This window comes from Oncorhynchus mykiss, chromosome 16 (genome assembly GCF_013265735.2).
Source record: "Oncorhynchus mykiss isolate Arlee chromosome 16, USDA_OmykA_1.1, whole genome shotgun sequence".
Lineage (NCBI taxonomy): Eukaryota > Metazoa > Chordata > Actinopteri > Salmoniformes > Salmonidae > Oncorhynchus > Oncorhynchus mykiss.
The window spans coordinates 21,040,302-21,057,350 of NC_048580.1; the positions used below are offsets into that span (position 1 = coordinate 21,040,302).

At 41.6% G+C, this 17,049-nt stretch overlaps 1 protein-coding gene across 1 annotated transcript in view; it reads left to right on the forward strand.

Annotated features, from left to right (window-relative positions):
* The first annotated feature begins 10,424 nt into the window (after positions 1 to 10,424).
* cluap1 (clusterin associated protein 1) overlaps positions 10,425 to 17,049 on the forward strand; it is a 29,382-nt gene continuing 22,757 nt past the window's right edge. Inside the window, exons 1-2 of the mRNA XM_021565185.2 lie at positions 10,425 to 10,568; positions 10,832 to 10,902. Coding sequence (XP_021420860.1) covers positions 10,881 to 10,902 — 22 coding nt within the window. The 5' untranslated portion in view covers positions 10,425 to 10,568; positions 10,832 to 10,880. The remainder of the gene's footprint in view (positions 10,569 to 10,831; positions 10,903 to 17,049) is intronic.

The window sequence follows — 17,049 nt, forward strand, 5'->3', positions numbered from 1 at the left end:
AAAACAACACAACATTTGCATGTAACAGATACAGTCTCAATACAGTATTTTGTTCATATCTCACCTTTAGCATCTTCAGCAGAAGTAGGCAGGTCAGGGCCATGCTTCCCATGGTACAACTCATCTCTGTTCGGGGGATGAGCGCTCTCTGTGAGGTCAAGAACACTTTTTTTTAGGAACTCAGTCGGGTTCTCAACTTACTGTTGAGCGTTAAAATAGTAGAATACACCAGGTGCAATTTCAAAATTTGGTTGTGCGTCAGCAGTTTTCCTCTTGCTATGTCAGTCACTGACAGTCACTCAATTAGTCCTTCAGTAAAACATTTTTGATTGGTTAGTGTACCCAGGTATCAAAACTTGTAGGATACAACAATGAATAATGTTCAACTAACACATACCATTGTAATGGAGGGGGACACCTTGGGCAGGGGGACATTATTTGGCATGATAGGCCCCCCCAACAAAATTGTGCCTGAGGGCCTCAAAAGCCTATAGCATATATTCTGACCCATAAACGGATCAGTGTCAGCCTTCAATCATCACAGATGGTTTGTAGCACACTTTGAGAAACCTTATTATACTTTATTATAAATAGGAATGAGTCATCCTCCTTCATATGCTCTGCAAATATGGCCATTCATCAATCTATCATTCAAAGAGGGAAAGCTCTAAACAAACAGAGCAAGATATCCACTTACCCCACTTAGGAGAACATTAGGAGAACATTATATCCTAGGGCAATAATTACCCCTGCACACCTTTGAAACACTTGTTTAATCCCAAACTGATGTACCATATGATGAGGTTTTTTTTCACACTAAAGCGCATCATTCTGGGAGGGAGTAAGAGGGGAAGAAACAGAGAGAACAGCAGCAGTGGGTATTGTTACACATTCCAGTCTGTGCTAGTGAAACAGTCCTGCAGCTTAGCATCTGCTTCATCGGACCACTTCCATATTGGGCGCATCACTGGTACTTCCTGTTTGAGTTTTGGCTTGCAAGCAGGAATCAGGAGGACAGAGTTATGGTCAGATTTGCTAAATGGAGGGTGAGGGAGAGCTTTGTATGCATTTGTATGTGTGGAGTAAAAGGGATTTAGAGTTTTTTTGCCACTAGTTGCTCAGGTGACATGCTGGTAGAAATGAGTTAAGACGGATTTCAGTTTCCCTGCATTAAAATCACCAGCTACTAGGAACGCAACCTCTAGATGAGCATTTTCTTGTTTTCTTATATCCCTATACAGACAGCTATAATAGACAGCTATGAAAAATATAGATAAAAATATCTTGGTAAATAGTATGCTCTACAGCTTATCATGAGTTATTCTAACTCAGGCTAGCAGAACCTTGAGACGTACTTAACAAAGAAACACACACTTCCCCCCTTGAGTTTACCCTAAGCTGCTGTTCTGTCCTGCCAATGCATAGAAAAAACATATTGATGTACACTGAGTGTACAAAATGAGTGTACAAAACATTAGAAACACCTTCCTAATATTGAGTTGCACCCCCTTTGCCCTCAGAACAGCCTCAATTCGTCGGGGCACGGACTCTACAAGGTGTCGAAAGCATTCCACAGGGATGCTGGCCCATGTTGACTCAAATGCTTCCCAAATTTGTGTCAAGTTGGCTGGAAGTCCATTGGGTAGGGGGCCATTTTTGATACACACGGGAAACTTTTGACTGTAAAAGAATGCAGCAGCGTTGCAGTTCTACCATACCCCATTCAAAAGGCACTTAGATATTTTGTCTTGCCCATTCACCCCCTGATTGGCACACATAAACAATCCATGTCTCAGTTGTCTCGAGGCCTAAACATCCTTCTTTAACATGTCTCCTCCCCTTCATCTACACTGATTGAAATGACATCAATAAGGGATCGTAGCTTTCACCAGAATTCACCTGGTCAGTCTATTTCATGGAAAGAGCAGCTGTCCCTAATGTTTTGCACACTCTGTGTATATTATCCATGTCCAGCAACGACTGAAACATAGGCTATTACAGTTCTTCAGGTCCCGTTGAGCTCGTCCAGTTTGTTCTCCAGTGATTGTACGTTAGCCAATAGAGCGGAGGGTAAAGGCGGTTTATTTACTCGCCAACGTAGTGTCGTCAGGGTGCCCGCACGTTGGCCTCTCTCGCGCCGTCTCTTTACCTGCATTGCATTGATTGCTTTGTATACCTCCAATACCGTTCAATTGCCACCATAGCAACTCAATCCCTGCAACGACAGGATAAGGCTACAGTAGATAAGGAATGGTACACTTGTGAAGACAACAACATGAAAGAAAAACAAAGAAAAAAAGACCCACTCCAAGACCAGCTCCAGCAGAGCCTTTCGGTCCTATTAGGAGTCAGTCGGAGAAAACCCAGGTAATCCTCAAGAGGTCTAAAAGCTAATGTATTTCTTAGTCAATCAAAACACAAGAGTGTGCATAACCACAGTGGCGATGTGATGGGGAGGGGGGGGGGGGGGGGGGGGGTTACTGTTTTGCTTGCTTATTTGTTTGCTAGTTTGTTGATAAATTGAATGTGGCAACATAACTTGTGTGGGTGGTGACATAATATCCACTCCTGCTGGTAAGAGTATCCTCAGTGGACGGACCTCCCCTGCAGTCAGTCAGTCAGTTAGTCTGTGTGGAACAATGCTCATCACTGTGCCAGACAAACACCTGCAGACCCTGGAACCTACCCTCACCAGTAACCCTCTTCGGGCTCCAGACTAGCACACACTGGTGTGCTGAGATTGGCAGATCACATTTAGTGATTTTACTTTCTTGGCAGGACCAATTTCACAGTCATTGCCAGTGGCAGCTCAAACAATGGTTCCCTATGGAGAGAAAGACTCTTGGGTCTGTTGAGTGACACAATAGCAAAAGACAGTGGATGTCTGTGTGCTCCCTGAGCAGTATGTGTTCGAGCAGGGGTCCCCAATTACATTCAGCAGTCAGACGATTTTTCCTTGAGCGGACGGTCCAGGGGCCGGAACATAGTTATAAATAATTTGAACACTGCAAATTCGACGCAAGAATCCGAAACAGATATAGTATTTGACAAAATAATAATAATTTCAAACCTTGATTACATTTGGGATATGATCACATATGTCTCTATATTTATGCGTGGGAATACTTGGGAACAGATTTCCTAAATGAACATAACTTTGAGCTAATTTCCTGGTAATGTTACAGCAGTGGAGGCTGCTGAGGGGAGGGCGGCTCATAATAATGGCTGGAATGGTATCAACCACATGGAAACCACGTGTTTGATGTGTTTAGTACCATTCCATTGAATCCATTCCAGTCTGTTAAAACATGGGCCACTTACAAGTGGCAGGAAAAAGTATGTGAACCCTTTGGAATACCTGGATTTCTGCATAAATTGGTAATAAAATTTGATCTGATCTTCATCTAAGTCACAACAATGGACAAACACAGTCTGCTTACACTAATAACATACAAACAATTACACGTTTTCATGTTTTTATTGATAACACTGCGTAAACATTCACAGTGTAGGGTGGAAAAAGTATGTGAACCCTTGGATTTAATAACTGATTGACCCTCCTTTGGCAGCAATAACCTCAACCAAACGTTTTCTGTATTTGCGGATCAGACCTGCACAATGGCCAGGAGGAATTTTGGACCATTCATCTTTACCAAACTGTTTCAGTTCAGCAATATTCTTAAGATGTCTGGTGTGAACCGCTCTCCAGGTCATGCAACAGAATTTTAAATCAGGTTGAGGTCAGGACTCTGACTGGGTCACTCCAGAAGGCATATTTTCATCTGTTGAAGCCATTCTGTTTATGATTTACTTCTGTGTTTTGGGTCGTTGTCCTGTTGCATCACCCAAATTCTGTTGAGCTTCAATTGGCAGACAGATAGCCTTACATTCTCCTGCAAAATGTCTTGATAAACTTGGGAATTCATTTTTCTGTGGATGATAGCAAGCTGTCCAGGCCCTGAGGCAGCAAAGCAGTCCCAAACCATGACGCTCCCTCCACCATACTTTACAGTTGGGATGAGGCTTTGATGTTTGTGTGCTGTGCCTTATTTGCCTCCACACATTGTGTTGTGTGTTCCTTCCAAACAACTCAACTTTAGTTTAATCTGTCCACAGAATATTTGGCCAGAAGCGCTGTGGAACATCCAGGTGCTATTTTGCGAACTTCAGACGTGCAGCAATGTTTTTCCGAGGTGTCCTCCCATGAACACCATTCTTGTTTAGTGTTTTACATATTGTAGACTCATCAACAGATGTTAACATGTTCCAGAGATTTCTGTAGGTCTTTAGCTGACACTCTAGGATTCTTCTTAACCGCATTGAGAATTCTGCACTGTGCTCTTGCAGTCATCTTTGCAGGACGGCCACTCCTAGAGAGAGTAACAACAGTGCTGAACTTTCTCCATTTATAGACAATTTATCTTAACATGGACTGATGAACATCAGGGCTTTTAGAGATACTTTTGTAACCCTTTCCAGTCAACAATTCTTAATCTTAGGTCTTCTGATATCTCTTTTGTTCGAGGCATGGTTCACATCAGGCAATGCTTCTTGTGAATAGCAAACTCACATTTTGTGAGTATTTTTTATAGGGCAGGGCAGCTCTAACCAACATCTCCAATCTCATCACATTGATTGGACTCCAGGTTAGCTGACTCCTGAATCCAATTAGCTTTTGGAAAAGTCATTAGCCTAGGGGTTCACAATCTTTTTCCAACCTACACTGTGAATGTATTCAACATGATGTATTCAATATCGAACAAGAAAAATACAATAATTTGTGTGTTATTAGTTTATGCACACTGTGTTTGTCTATTGCTGTGACTAAGATGAAGATCAGATCAAATGTTATGAAATTAGTCATAACATTTGATCTGATCTTCATCTTAGTCACAGCAATAGACAAACACAGTGTGCATAAACTAATAACACACAAATTATTGTATTTTTCCCAATGCAGAAATCCAGGTAGTTCCAAAGGGTTCACATACTTTTTTTTGACACTTGTGTTAGAGTAACCTACACAGAACAAAATTATAAACACAACATGCAACAATTTCAAAGATTTTACTGAGTTACAGTTCATATAAGAAAATCAGTCAATTTAAATAAATTCATTAGGCCCTAATCTATGGATTTCACATGACTGGGAACACAGATATGCATCGGTTTGTCACAGATACCTTAAAAAAAAGTATTGGTGTGGATCAGAAAACCAGTCAGTATCTGGTGTGACCACCATTTGCCACATGCAGCGCAACACATCTCCTTTGCATAGAGTTGATCAGGCTTTGGATTGTGGCTTGCGGAATGTTGTCCCACTCCTCTTCAATGGCTGTGCGAAGTTGCTGGATATTGGTGGGAACTGGAACACGCTGTCGTACATTCGATCCAGAGCATCGCAAACATGCTCAATGACTGTCTGTTGAATATGCAGGCCAAGGAAGAACAAGGACATTTTCAGAATTCAGGAATTGTGTACAGATCCTTGCCTGCATTTTAACAAAACAAATTTGAGGAAAACGCTGCCGAAGTTCTATCAACACATTGCCTCTAGCACTTGCTGGACATTAACACTTGACCAATGTTACTCCCCCTTCCGGGATGGCTACAAGGCCCTCCCCAGACCTCCCTTCGGCAAATCAGATTACTACTCCATTTTGCTCTTCCCTTCCTATAGGCAGATTTTTTTTTTTTGAGTGCCTGTGCTAAGGTCTATTTAACACTGTTCTGACCAATCGGAAATCGATGCTTCAAAATTGTTTTAATCACACGGACTGGGATATGTTCTGGTCAGCCTCTGAGAATAACATTGACACGGTGACTGAGTTAATCAGGAAGTGTGTAGAGGATGTTGTTCCCAGTGTGACTATTAAAATACACCCAAACCAAAAAACGTGGATAGATGGCAGCATTTGCGCAAAATTGAAAGCGCAACATCCCGGCTGGCCAAACCCTCCCCTAACCCGGACAATGCTGGGCCAATTGTGTGCAGTCTCATGGGTCTCCCAGTGTAGCGGCCGGCTGCGACACAGCCTGGATTCGAACCCGGATCTGTAGTGACGCCTCTAGCACTGCGATGCAGTGCCTTAGACTGCTGCTCCACTCTGGAGGCCTAAATACCTTATTCACCTGCTTTGATGATTACACAGTGCCATTGAAGCGGCCCGCTCCCAAGGACTGTGGGTCCCATTCTCCGTGGCCGACGTGAGTAGGGCATTTAAGTGTGTTAACCCTTGCAAGGCTACCGCCCAGACAGCATCCCTTGTCGCGTCCTCAGAGCATGGGCAGACCAGCTGGCTGGAGTGTTTACTGACATATTCAATCTCTTCCTATGCCAGTCTGCTGTCCCCATTTGCTTCAAGATGTCCACCATCGTTCCTGCACCCAAGAAAGCAAAGGAAACTGAACTAAATGAGTATCATCCCGTAGCACTCACTTCTGTCTTCATGAAGTGCTTTGAGGATCATATGACCTCTACCTTATCTGACACCCTAGACCCACTTCAATTTGTATACCGCCCCAATAGATCCACAGATGATGCAATCACCATCGCACTGCACACTGGGTCTGAACCCCGCCCTGTGCAACTGGGTCCTGGACTTCCTAATGGGCCGCCCCCAGGTGGTGAAGGTAGGAAACAACACCTCCACTTCGCTGATCCTCAACACAGGGGCCCCACAAGGGTGTGTGCTCAGCCCCCTCCTGTACTCCCTGTTCACCAATGACAGCGTGGCCACGCACACCTCCAACTCAATCATCAAGTTTGCAGACGACACAACAGTAGTAGGCCTAATTACGAACAATGACGAGACAGCCTACAGGGAGGAGGTGAGGGCCCTGGCAGAGTGGTTGTCAGGAAAATAACCTCTCAATGTCAACAAAACGAAGGAGCTGATCGTGGATTTCAGGAAACAGCAGAGGGAGCACGCCCCTATCCAAATCGACGGGACCACAGTGGAGAAGTTGAAAAACTTCAAGTTCCTCGGCGTACACATCACTGACTATCTGAAATGGTCCACCCAAACAGACGGTGTGGTGAAGAAGGCGCAACAGTGTGGGGTGGTGGCAAGGTGGTGAAGAAGGCACTGCCTGCCCTGCAGGACACCTACAGCACCCAATGTCACAGGAAGGCCAAAGAAAATCATCAAGGACATCAACCACAACGAGCCACGGCCTGTTCACCCCGCTATCATCCAGAAGGCGAGGTCAGTACACATGCATCAAAGCTGGGACCGAGAGACTGAAAAACAGCTTCTATCTCAAGGCCATCAGACCGTTAAATAGCCATTACTAGCCCGGCTTCCACCCGGTTACTCAACCCTGCACCTTAGAGGCTGCTGCCACATATACATAGACATGGAATCACTGGTCACTTTAATAATGGAACACTAGTCACTTTAGTAATGTTTACATTCTGTTTGACTAATTTCATATGTATATACTGTACTCTATTCTACTGTATTTGAGTCAATGCCACTCCGACATTGCTCATCCTAATATTTATATATTTATTAATTCCATTCTTTTACTTTTAGATGTGTGTAATGTTGTGAATCGTTAGATACTACTGCACTGTTGGAGCTAAGAACACAAGCATTTCGCTACACCCGCAATAACATCTGCTAAATATGTGCATATGGCCAATAAAATTAGATTTGATCATTCTGAAACACGAGGTGATGCCGGCGGATGAATGGCACAACAATGTGCCTCAGGATCTCGACACGGTATCTCTGTGCATTCAAATGAACATTGATAAAATACAATCGTGTTTGTTGTCCGTAGCTTATGCCTGCCCATAACATAACCCCACCGCCGTCATGGGGCACTCTGTTCACAACTGTGACATCAGCGAATCACTTGCCCACACATCGCCATACACGCCATTGTCTGCCATCTGCCAGGTACAGTTGAAATCGGGATTCATCGGTGAAGAGCACACTTCTCCAGCGTGCCAATGACCATCAAAGGTGAGCATTTGCCCACTGAAGTCTTACAACCCCGAACTGGAGTCAGGTCAAGACCCCGGTGAGGATGATGAGCACGCAGATAAGCTTCCCTGAGACGGTTTCTGACAGTTTGTGCAGAAATTCTTCTGTTCCACAGTCCGGGTGGCTGGTCTCAGACAATCCTGCAAGTCAAGAAGCCGAATGTGGAGGTCCTGGGCTGGTGTGGTTACATGTGGTCTGCGGTTGTGAGGCCGGCTGGATGTACTGCGAAATGATCTAAAATGACGTTGGAGGTGGCTTATGGTAGAGAAATTCTCTTGCAACAGCTTACATTTACATTTTAGTCATTTAGCAGACACTCTTATCCAGAGCGACTTACAGTAGTGAGTGCATACATTTTCATACTTTTTTCCAATACTGGTCCCCCCGTGGGAATCAAAACCACAACCCTGGTGTTGCAAGTGCCATGTTTTACCAACCGAGCCACACTGAGCCACACCTTTCTGCAGTCTCAAAACATATGTGGTATTGTGTTGTGTGACAAAAATGCACATTTTAAAGTGGCAGAGGTGCACCTGTGTAATGATCATGCTGTTTAATCAGCTTCTTGATTTGCAACACCTCTCAGGTGGATGGATTATCTTGGCAATGGAAAAATGCTCACTAACAGGGAATAAACAAATTTGTGCAACATTTGAAAGAAATAAGCTTTTTGAGCATATGGACAATTTCTGGGCTCTTTTATTTCAGCTCATGAAACACGGGACCAACACTTTACATGTTGCGTTTATATTGTTGTTCAGTATAATATAGAAACACCTGAGTGGGGACGCAATAAACTGGAAGCATCTGGTTTTCAGGCTTTTCCTCTTCTCTGCTTTGCCCCTGAAAACTGGATGCTTGCTGTTTCTAACTACCTCGCTGAGGGTAGTGAAAATAGAGCTCTTTGGCTACGCACGCCAGTGGTGGGTTTGATGTTGAAATGAGAATGCAGAAAATATATTATGAGGCTATTTTTCTTCCACTGGTCCTAGGGTCCCTGTTAAAGTCAACGACTTCATGAACTTTACCCAGTACCAGGATTTTTTGGCCCAAAACATTGGATATTCCTGCAAGACAATAACTCCAAGCACATATCAAGGATCTGGAAAGATTCTGTACAGAGGAATTGTCTCCAACTCATAAAACACTTTAGATAAAGGCTTATTTCCATTATGCTTGCAAGGTGAGGTATGGAAAGGTATTGAAAACAGGGGTGTCAATCATTTTTACACCTACCCTGAGAAAACAAAGTACCAATGAACAATAAAGTTACATTGTATTCGGGTCTATTCTACTGTATTTCACATGACTGTAACTTCTTTAAGATATTGTTTTTCAACTCAAAAAATTATAATAAGAGGTAATCACAACTTCAAACCCTTAATAATGGCATTACAACAGGTAAAGCAAAAGAACACCTATGGAGTCCGCACAGGTTCACATTTACAATGAGATAATTTGTTCATAAAAAGCAGGTGTTGCTGTAGTTCAGTAGTTTTACATTTCAGTAGGTTTCAGTAAATCAAACAAATTGTGATTGCAACTATACCATAAACTTTGTGAAATTATACATACCATCAAGTGGGATACCAACAAAAGGTAAACAGAATAGAGCAAATGCACAGAAATATAATTTATTCTATATACAGTAGAATGTATTATATTTCTGCCCTCGCAAATACATTACATTTTCACAAGCAAATAGGTATATTTCTGCCCTTGCAAATAAAAAGGAATTATCATATTTTCATTGCAATGAAGGGTATTTATGCCGGTATATAATTTAATCAACAACAGATCCATTCTTAATTGCTGTAGTCCACCATCCATTATTATATATTATTTTTTTTACAAGTGCCCACAATGTTCTTATATTGAAGAACATTGATTATATGCACGTCACATTAAAGTTTGCCAACAGTAACCTACCTTTACAACATCAACTATAAAGTAAGAACAGTTTAATACATAGCTAAACAAACATGGTACATAAAATAGAGTACAATATATAGAGTAGATAAAGATACTGTACCTTCAAGTAGAGATGCTGCCTCTTGTCGAAAGACTGGCGCTGAGATGCAGTGCACCTGTAGCAGTCCAGTGGCAGCATTATACATACAGAAAACTGCGTACGTACCATGAGTGCACCAATACCGACAGTTGATACCCGGTTGAAATATAATATTCTAGGGATTGAGGCCAATTATTATAATGCATGCAATGTAAATTCAAAACCCCTATAATCTAAGCATAGAATTGATTTGATTTCAACCAACTATATAATTAACCTATGTAGGCTATTTGGCTATACAAAGCTGACGTGATGACAATTAAACTATATCGACTATAAACTTTATTATTATAATAATAACGACATTATCATTTTTCCAGCTACAAACTTATTTTTAGCTAAATTATGAGAATACGTTCCATTAAAACCGCCAGGTTTGTCTCCTCTATGATTCCGTAGTATTGGATTCCATAGAGACGGGCAAGCATATTTTTTGTTGTTGCCAGATAGCTAACAAGCTATACCTCATAGAAGAAGCTAACCAATCTAACACCCAAGATAAGGTAAATCGTGTTTAAACTTCCTTGCTAAGGTATTGTGTTATAGTGTGCAACTTTTAAGAACATTATGCAGCAAATATGATATCAACTAGGTGTATTGCTCGAAGTGTATAGTTAATGTAAATAGTTACATTATGTCGTGTTTCTGATTTGGCTCATGTTAACGTAGTTGGCTAGCTAAAGTAACGTTAGTGATGATGCCACCACAGTTGAATCGTTGACTTTGGTAGCATAAGGCCGTATCTGATTTTTCTTAAATCTCTCAGGATCCAGAAGACTTCCTTGTGTGATTGAGTGCCACAACACGAACAAACGATGTCCTTTAGAGACTTACGAAGTAAGTAACGTTAGCTAGCTATTACCACAGGCAGAAGAGGAGTTATAAATATATTCGCTATTAATGTCTGTAATAGAGAGTAATAGTAATGGCGTCTTTTTGTAGGCACTAATAACGCGGATGCCCGCCGTGGCTCGTTAGTTAATGCCGTAGGGAATTTAATGGGGGTATGAGATTAAAGCCGAAAATAAGGCCTGGTAAACAAAGGCTTAAGAAATCTTATACGTTTAGTTCTAATAGATAATCGTCATCACCTGAAGTCACTTTTTGTGAATTTTAAAGCTTTTGTGTAGCTACGTTAATGAAAACAAAGCACATCTTTTCTAGAAGCAAGTCGAAGTCTACGCCCCTTCGTCGGTCATTGGTCAACATTAGGGATTCTTCAATTGAATGTTTGTCATTCAATTATGACAACTTCGAGTTGTTTTCATGTATTTTTTTTCCACTTGAGAAATACTATGAAAAAAAAAACTGCATCAAACATCTTAATTAGATGTAAAATTGCGCGACTAAGATCTCTACGGCAAAAACGTCAAATTGAATTACAGATTTCATAAATTCTTTGATTAAGTCTGACTATTTTGAGGAACGGTGTATCAAGATGGACAAACAGTACTATTGTTGCTTTCCCCCCCCCTCGTTTTCCAGGTGAAGGTCTGCCAGCCGAACCGAAACATGCATTATGAGCCTTAAACCTGTGTTAACCTCAGCCCTTATTTTATCCATTGGTACCAATTATATGCTCATCCTGGCTTCTGGGCCTGTGACAGGCACTTTACTTTGGGCACGTCAGTCAGGTGGAAATTGATTTTAAAAAATGACCCTAGCCTGAAGAAGATAACTACTTGAGTAAAAGTATTTGGTTTTAAATAAACGTAAGTATCAAAAGTAAATGTAATCGCTAACATGTACTTATATTAGGCAAAGCAGACGGACACGTTTTGTAGTTTTTTTTTTGTGCCAGGCACGCTCCAACTCTCAGACATAATTTACAAACTTTAAAAAAAAAATAATAATAAAAAAAAAAAATATATATATATATATATATATATATATATATTATTCACCTTTTATTTAACCTGGTAGGCCAGTTGAGAACAAGTTCTCATTTACAACTGCGAATTGGCCAAGATAAAGCAAAGCAGTGCGACACACACAACAGTTACACATGGAATAAACAAACGTACAGTCAATAACACAATAGGAAAAAATCTATATACAGTGTGTGCAAATGAGGTAAGATTAGGGAGGTAAGGCAATAAATAAGCCATGGTGTCGATGTAATTAGAATTCAGCAATTAAACACTGGAGTGATAGATGTTCAGAAGATGAATGTGCAAGTGGAGAAACTGGGGTGCAAAGGAGCAAAATACAGATGGGCTATGTACAGGTGCAGTGATCTGTGAGCTGCTTTGACAGCTGTTGCTTAAAGTTATTGAGGGAGATATGAGTCTCCAGCTTCAGTGATTTTTGCAATTCGTACCAGTCATTGGCAGCAGAGAACTGTATGGAAGGGTGGCCAGAGGAGGAATAGGCTTTGGGGTGACCAGTGAAATATACCTGCTGGAGCGTTTGCTACGGGTGGGTTGTGCTATGGTGACCAGTGAGCTGAGATATGGCTGGGCTTTACCTAGCAAAGCCTTGGAGCCAGTGGGTTTGGCGACGAACATGAAGCGAGGGCTAGCCAACAAGAGCATACAGGTCGCAGTGGTGGGTAGTATATGGGGCTTTGGTGACAAAACAGATGGCACTGTGATAGACTGCATCCAATTTGCTGAGTAGAGTGTTGGAGTCTATTTTGTAACTGACATTGCCGAATTCAAGGATCGGTAGGATAGTTAGTTTTATGAGGGTATGTTTGGCAGCATGAGTGAAGGATGCTTTGTTGCGAAATAGTAAGCCGATTCTAGATTTAATTTTGGATTGGCGATGCTTAATGTGAGTCTGGAAGGAGAGTTTACAGTCTAACCAGACACCTAGGTATTTGTAATTGTCCATATATTCTAAGTCAGAACCGTCCTGAGTAGTGATGCTGGACGGTTGGGCAGGTGCGGGCAGCGATCAGTTGAAGATCATGTATTTAGTTTTACTTGCATTTAAGAGCAGTTGGAGGCTATGGAAGGAGAGTTGTATGGCATTGAAGCCCGTCTGGAGGTTATTTAACAGTGTCCAAAGAAGGGCCAGATGTATACAGAATGGTGTCGTCTGCGTAGAGGTGGATCAGAGAATCACCAGCAGCAAGAGCGACATCATTGATGTATACAGAGAAAAGAGTCGGCCCGAGAATTGAACCCCGTGGGCACCCCCATTGAGACTGCCAGAGGTCCGGACAACAGGCCTGAACTCTGCCTGAGAAGTCGTTGGTAAACCAGGCGAGGCAGTCATTTGAGAAACCAAGGCTGTTGAGTCTGCCGATAAGAATGTTGTGATTGACAAAGTCGAAAGCCTTGGCCAGGTCGATGAATACGGCTGCACAGTATTGTCTTTTATCGATGGCGGTTATGATATCGTTTAGGACCTTGAGCGTGGTTGAGGTGCACCCATGACCAGCTCGGAAACAAGATTGCGTAGCGGAGAAGGTACAGTGGGATTCAAAATGTTCGGTGATCTGTTTGTTAACTTGACTTTCGAAAGACCTTAGAAAGGCAGGGTAGGATAGATATAGGTCTGTAACAGTTTGTGTCTAGAGTGTCTCCCCCTTTTTAAGAGGGGGATGACTGCGACAGGTTTCCAATCTTTGGGGATCTCAGACTATACGAAAGAGAGGTTGAACAGGCTAGTAATAGGGGTTGCAACAATTGCGGTGGATAATTTTAGAAATAGAGGGTCCAGATTGTCTAGCCCGGCTGATTTGTAGGGGTCCAGATTTTGCAACTCTTTCAGAACATCAGCTATCTGGATTTGGGTGAAGGAGAAATGCGGGAGGTTTGGGCAAGTTGCTGTGGGGGGTGCAGGGCTGTATCCAATTGGTAGTTACAGTTTTGTCCAATCGCTGCAACTCCCGTACGGACTTTGGAGAGGTGAAGGTTGAGAGTAGAGGTCGACCGATTATGATTTTTCAACGGCGATACCGATTATTGGAGGACCAAAAAAAAGGCCGATACCGATTAATCGACCGATTTTTAAAGTGTGTGTGTGTATGTATGTATGTATGTATGTATGTATGTATGTATGTATGTATGTATGTATGTACGTACACATTTTTGTAATAATGACAATTGCAACAATACTGAATGAACAATGAACACTTTTATTTTAACTTAATATAATACATATTATTGGCTTTTGGATGGGTGTTCTTAAGGTGATTCCACAGGTTGGTGGTACTTTTTGATTTAGCCGTTGCTGACCCCATGCTTACATCTTTATCACAAATAAGACACCTTGCTTTCCCTGGTGCCAATTCCATGTAATAGTCTCACACTGGTGCTCTGCTTTTCTCTGCCATCTGTAAAACACACACAGCTCTGAAGTGACAATGATACTGAAGAGTCTGCTTAGGAGACAAATACTCTCAACTGTTTGAATAAAAATAGTTTAAGTTGCCTGTGATGAATGTTGAAAACAAAAACTGTAATTTCTATATGCAGGAAATCCTATTTTAATAATGGACATGGTAAGAATTGACTACCAAAGTGCGAGTCATAATTCCCAGGAGACCTTCTAGCAAAATCTGAAAAGCGGTTCCTTCATTCATTAGGATATTTTTAGATTCACTTAAAATAATGTCTGTGTTTCGTGTAGGCTTAAACCACCTTGCCAATTTTATAACTGTGTAGATATCCATAGGACAAGGTAACTCTGATCAATATTGGCTAAATATAAGTGAAGATTGGATTTATGAAAATATTTTGACAAACGTTACCTTATCCTAGTGAGATTTACACGGGTGTCAAAACGCCGAGGCGGTTTAAGCACGAAACACAGACCTTATTTGAAGTAGATCAAGACATTCTCTATGGAAGACATGAACGGTAAAATAACGAAGGAACCCCTTTCAAGTTCAGCCGCAAGTTATTACAGGAATTATAACGCGTCGACTATTTCTCTCTAAACCATATACAGTGCCTTGCGAAAGTATTCGGCCCCCTTGAACTTTGCGACCTTTTGCCACATTTCAGGCTTCAAACATAAAACTGTATTTTTTTGTGAAGAATCAACAACAAGTGGGACACAATCATGAAGTGGAACGACATTTATTGGATATTTCAAACTTTTTTAACAATTCAAAAACTGAAAAATTGGGCGTGCAAAATTATTCAGCCCCTTTAATTTCAGTGCAGCGAACTCTCTCCAGAAATTCAGTGAGGATCTCTGAATGATCCAATGTTGACCTAAATGACTAATGATGATAAATACAATCCACCTGTGTGTAATCAAGTCTCCGTATAAATGCACCTGCACTGTGATAGTCTCAGAGGTCCGTTAAAAGCGCAGAGAGCATCATGAAGAACAAGGAACACACCAGGCAGGTCCGAGATACTGTTGTGAAGAAGTTTAAAGCCGGATTTGGATACAAAAAGATTTCCCAAGCTTTAAACATCCCAAGGAGCACTGTGCAAGTGATAATATTGAAATGGAAGGAGTATCAGACCACTGCAAATCTACCAAGACCTGGCCGTCCCTCTAAACTTTCAGCTCATACAAGGAGAAGACTGATCAGAGATGCAGCCAAGAGGCCCATGACCACTCTGGATGAACTGCAGAGATCTACAGCTGAGGTGGGAGACTCTGTCCATAGGACAACAATCAGTCGTATATTGCACAAATCTGGCCTTTATGGAAGAGTGGCAAGAAGAAAGCCATTTCTTAAAGATATCCATAAAAAGTGTTGTTTAAAGTTTGCCACAAGCCACCTGGGAGACACACCAAACATGTGGAAGAAGGTGCTCTGGTCAGATGAAACCAAAATTGAACTTTTTGGCAACAATGCAAAACGTTATGTTTGGCGTAAAAGCAACACAGCTCATCACCCTGAACACAACATCCCCACTGTCAAACATGGTGGTGGCAGCATCATGGTTTGGGCCTGCTTTTCTTCAGCAGGGACAGGGAAGATGGTTAAAATTGATGGGGAGATGGATGGAGCCAAATACAGGACCATTCTGGAAGAAAACCTGATGGAGTCTGCAAAAGACCTGAGACTGGGACGGAGATTTGTCTTCCAACAAGACAATGATCCAAAACATAAAGAAAATCTACAATGGAATGGTTCAAAAATAAACATATCTAGGTGTTAGAATGGCCAAGTCAAAGTCCAGACCTGAATCCAATCGAGAATCTGTGGAAAGAACTGAAAACTGCTGTTCACAAATGCTCTCCATCCAACCTCACTGAGCTCGAGCTGTTTTGCAAGGAGGAATGGGAAAAAATGTCAGTCTCTCGATGTGCAAAACTGATAGAGACATACCCCAAGCGACTTACAGCTGTAATCGCAGCAAAAGGTGGCGCTACAAAGTATTAACTTAAGGGGGCTGAATAATTTTGCACGCCCAATTTTTCAGTTTTTGAATTGTTAAAAAAGTTTGAAATATCCAATAAATGTCGTTCCACTTCATGATTGTGTCCCACTTGTTGTTGATTCTTCACAAAAAAATACAGTTTTATATCTTTATGTTTGAAGCCTGAAATGTGGCAAAAGGTCGCAAAGTTCAAGGGGGCCGAATACTTTCGCAAGGCACTGTACCTTTAACTATTACGAGCCTGCTGCTGTCTACCACCCCTCAGTCAGACTGCTCTATCAAATATCAAATCATAGGCTTAACTATATTAAACACACAGAAATATGAGCCTTAGGTCAAATCCGGAAACTATCACCTCAAAAACGAAACGTTTATTCCGTTCCGTATTTTATCTAACGGGTGGCATCCATGAGTCTAAATATTCCTGTTACTTTGCACAACCTTCAATGTTATGTCATAAATACATAAAATTCTGGCAAATTAGTTCGCAAAGAGCCAGGCGGCCCAAACTGTTGCATATACCCTGACTCTGTGTGCAATGAACGCAAGAGAATTGACACAATTTCACCTGGTTAATATTGCCTGCTAACCTGGATTTATTTTAGCTAAATATGCAGGTTTAAAAACATTTAATTGTGTATTGATTTTAAGAAAGGCATTGATGTTTATGGTTAAGTACACATTG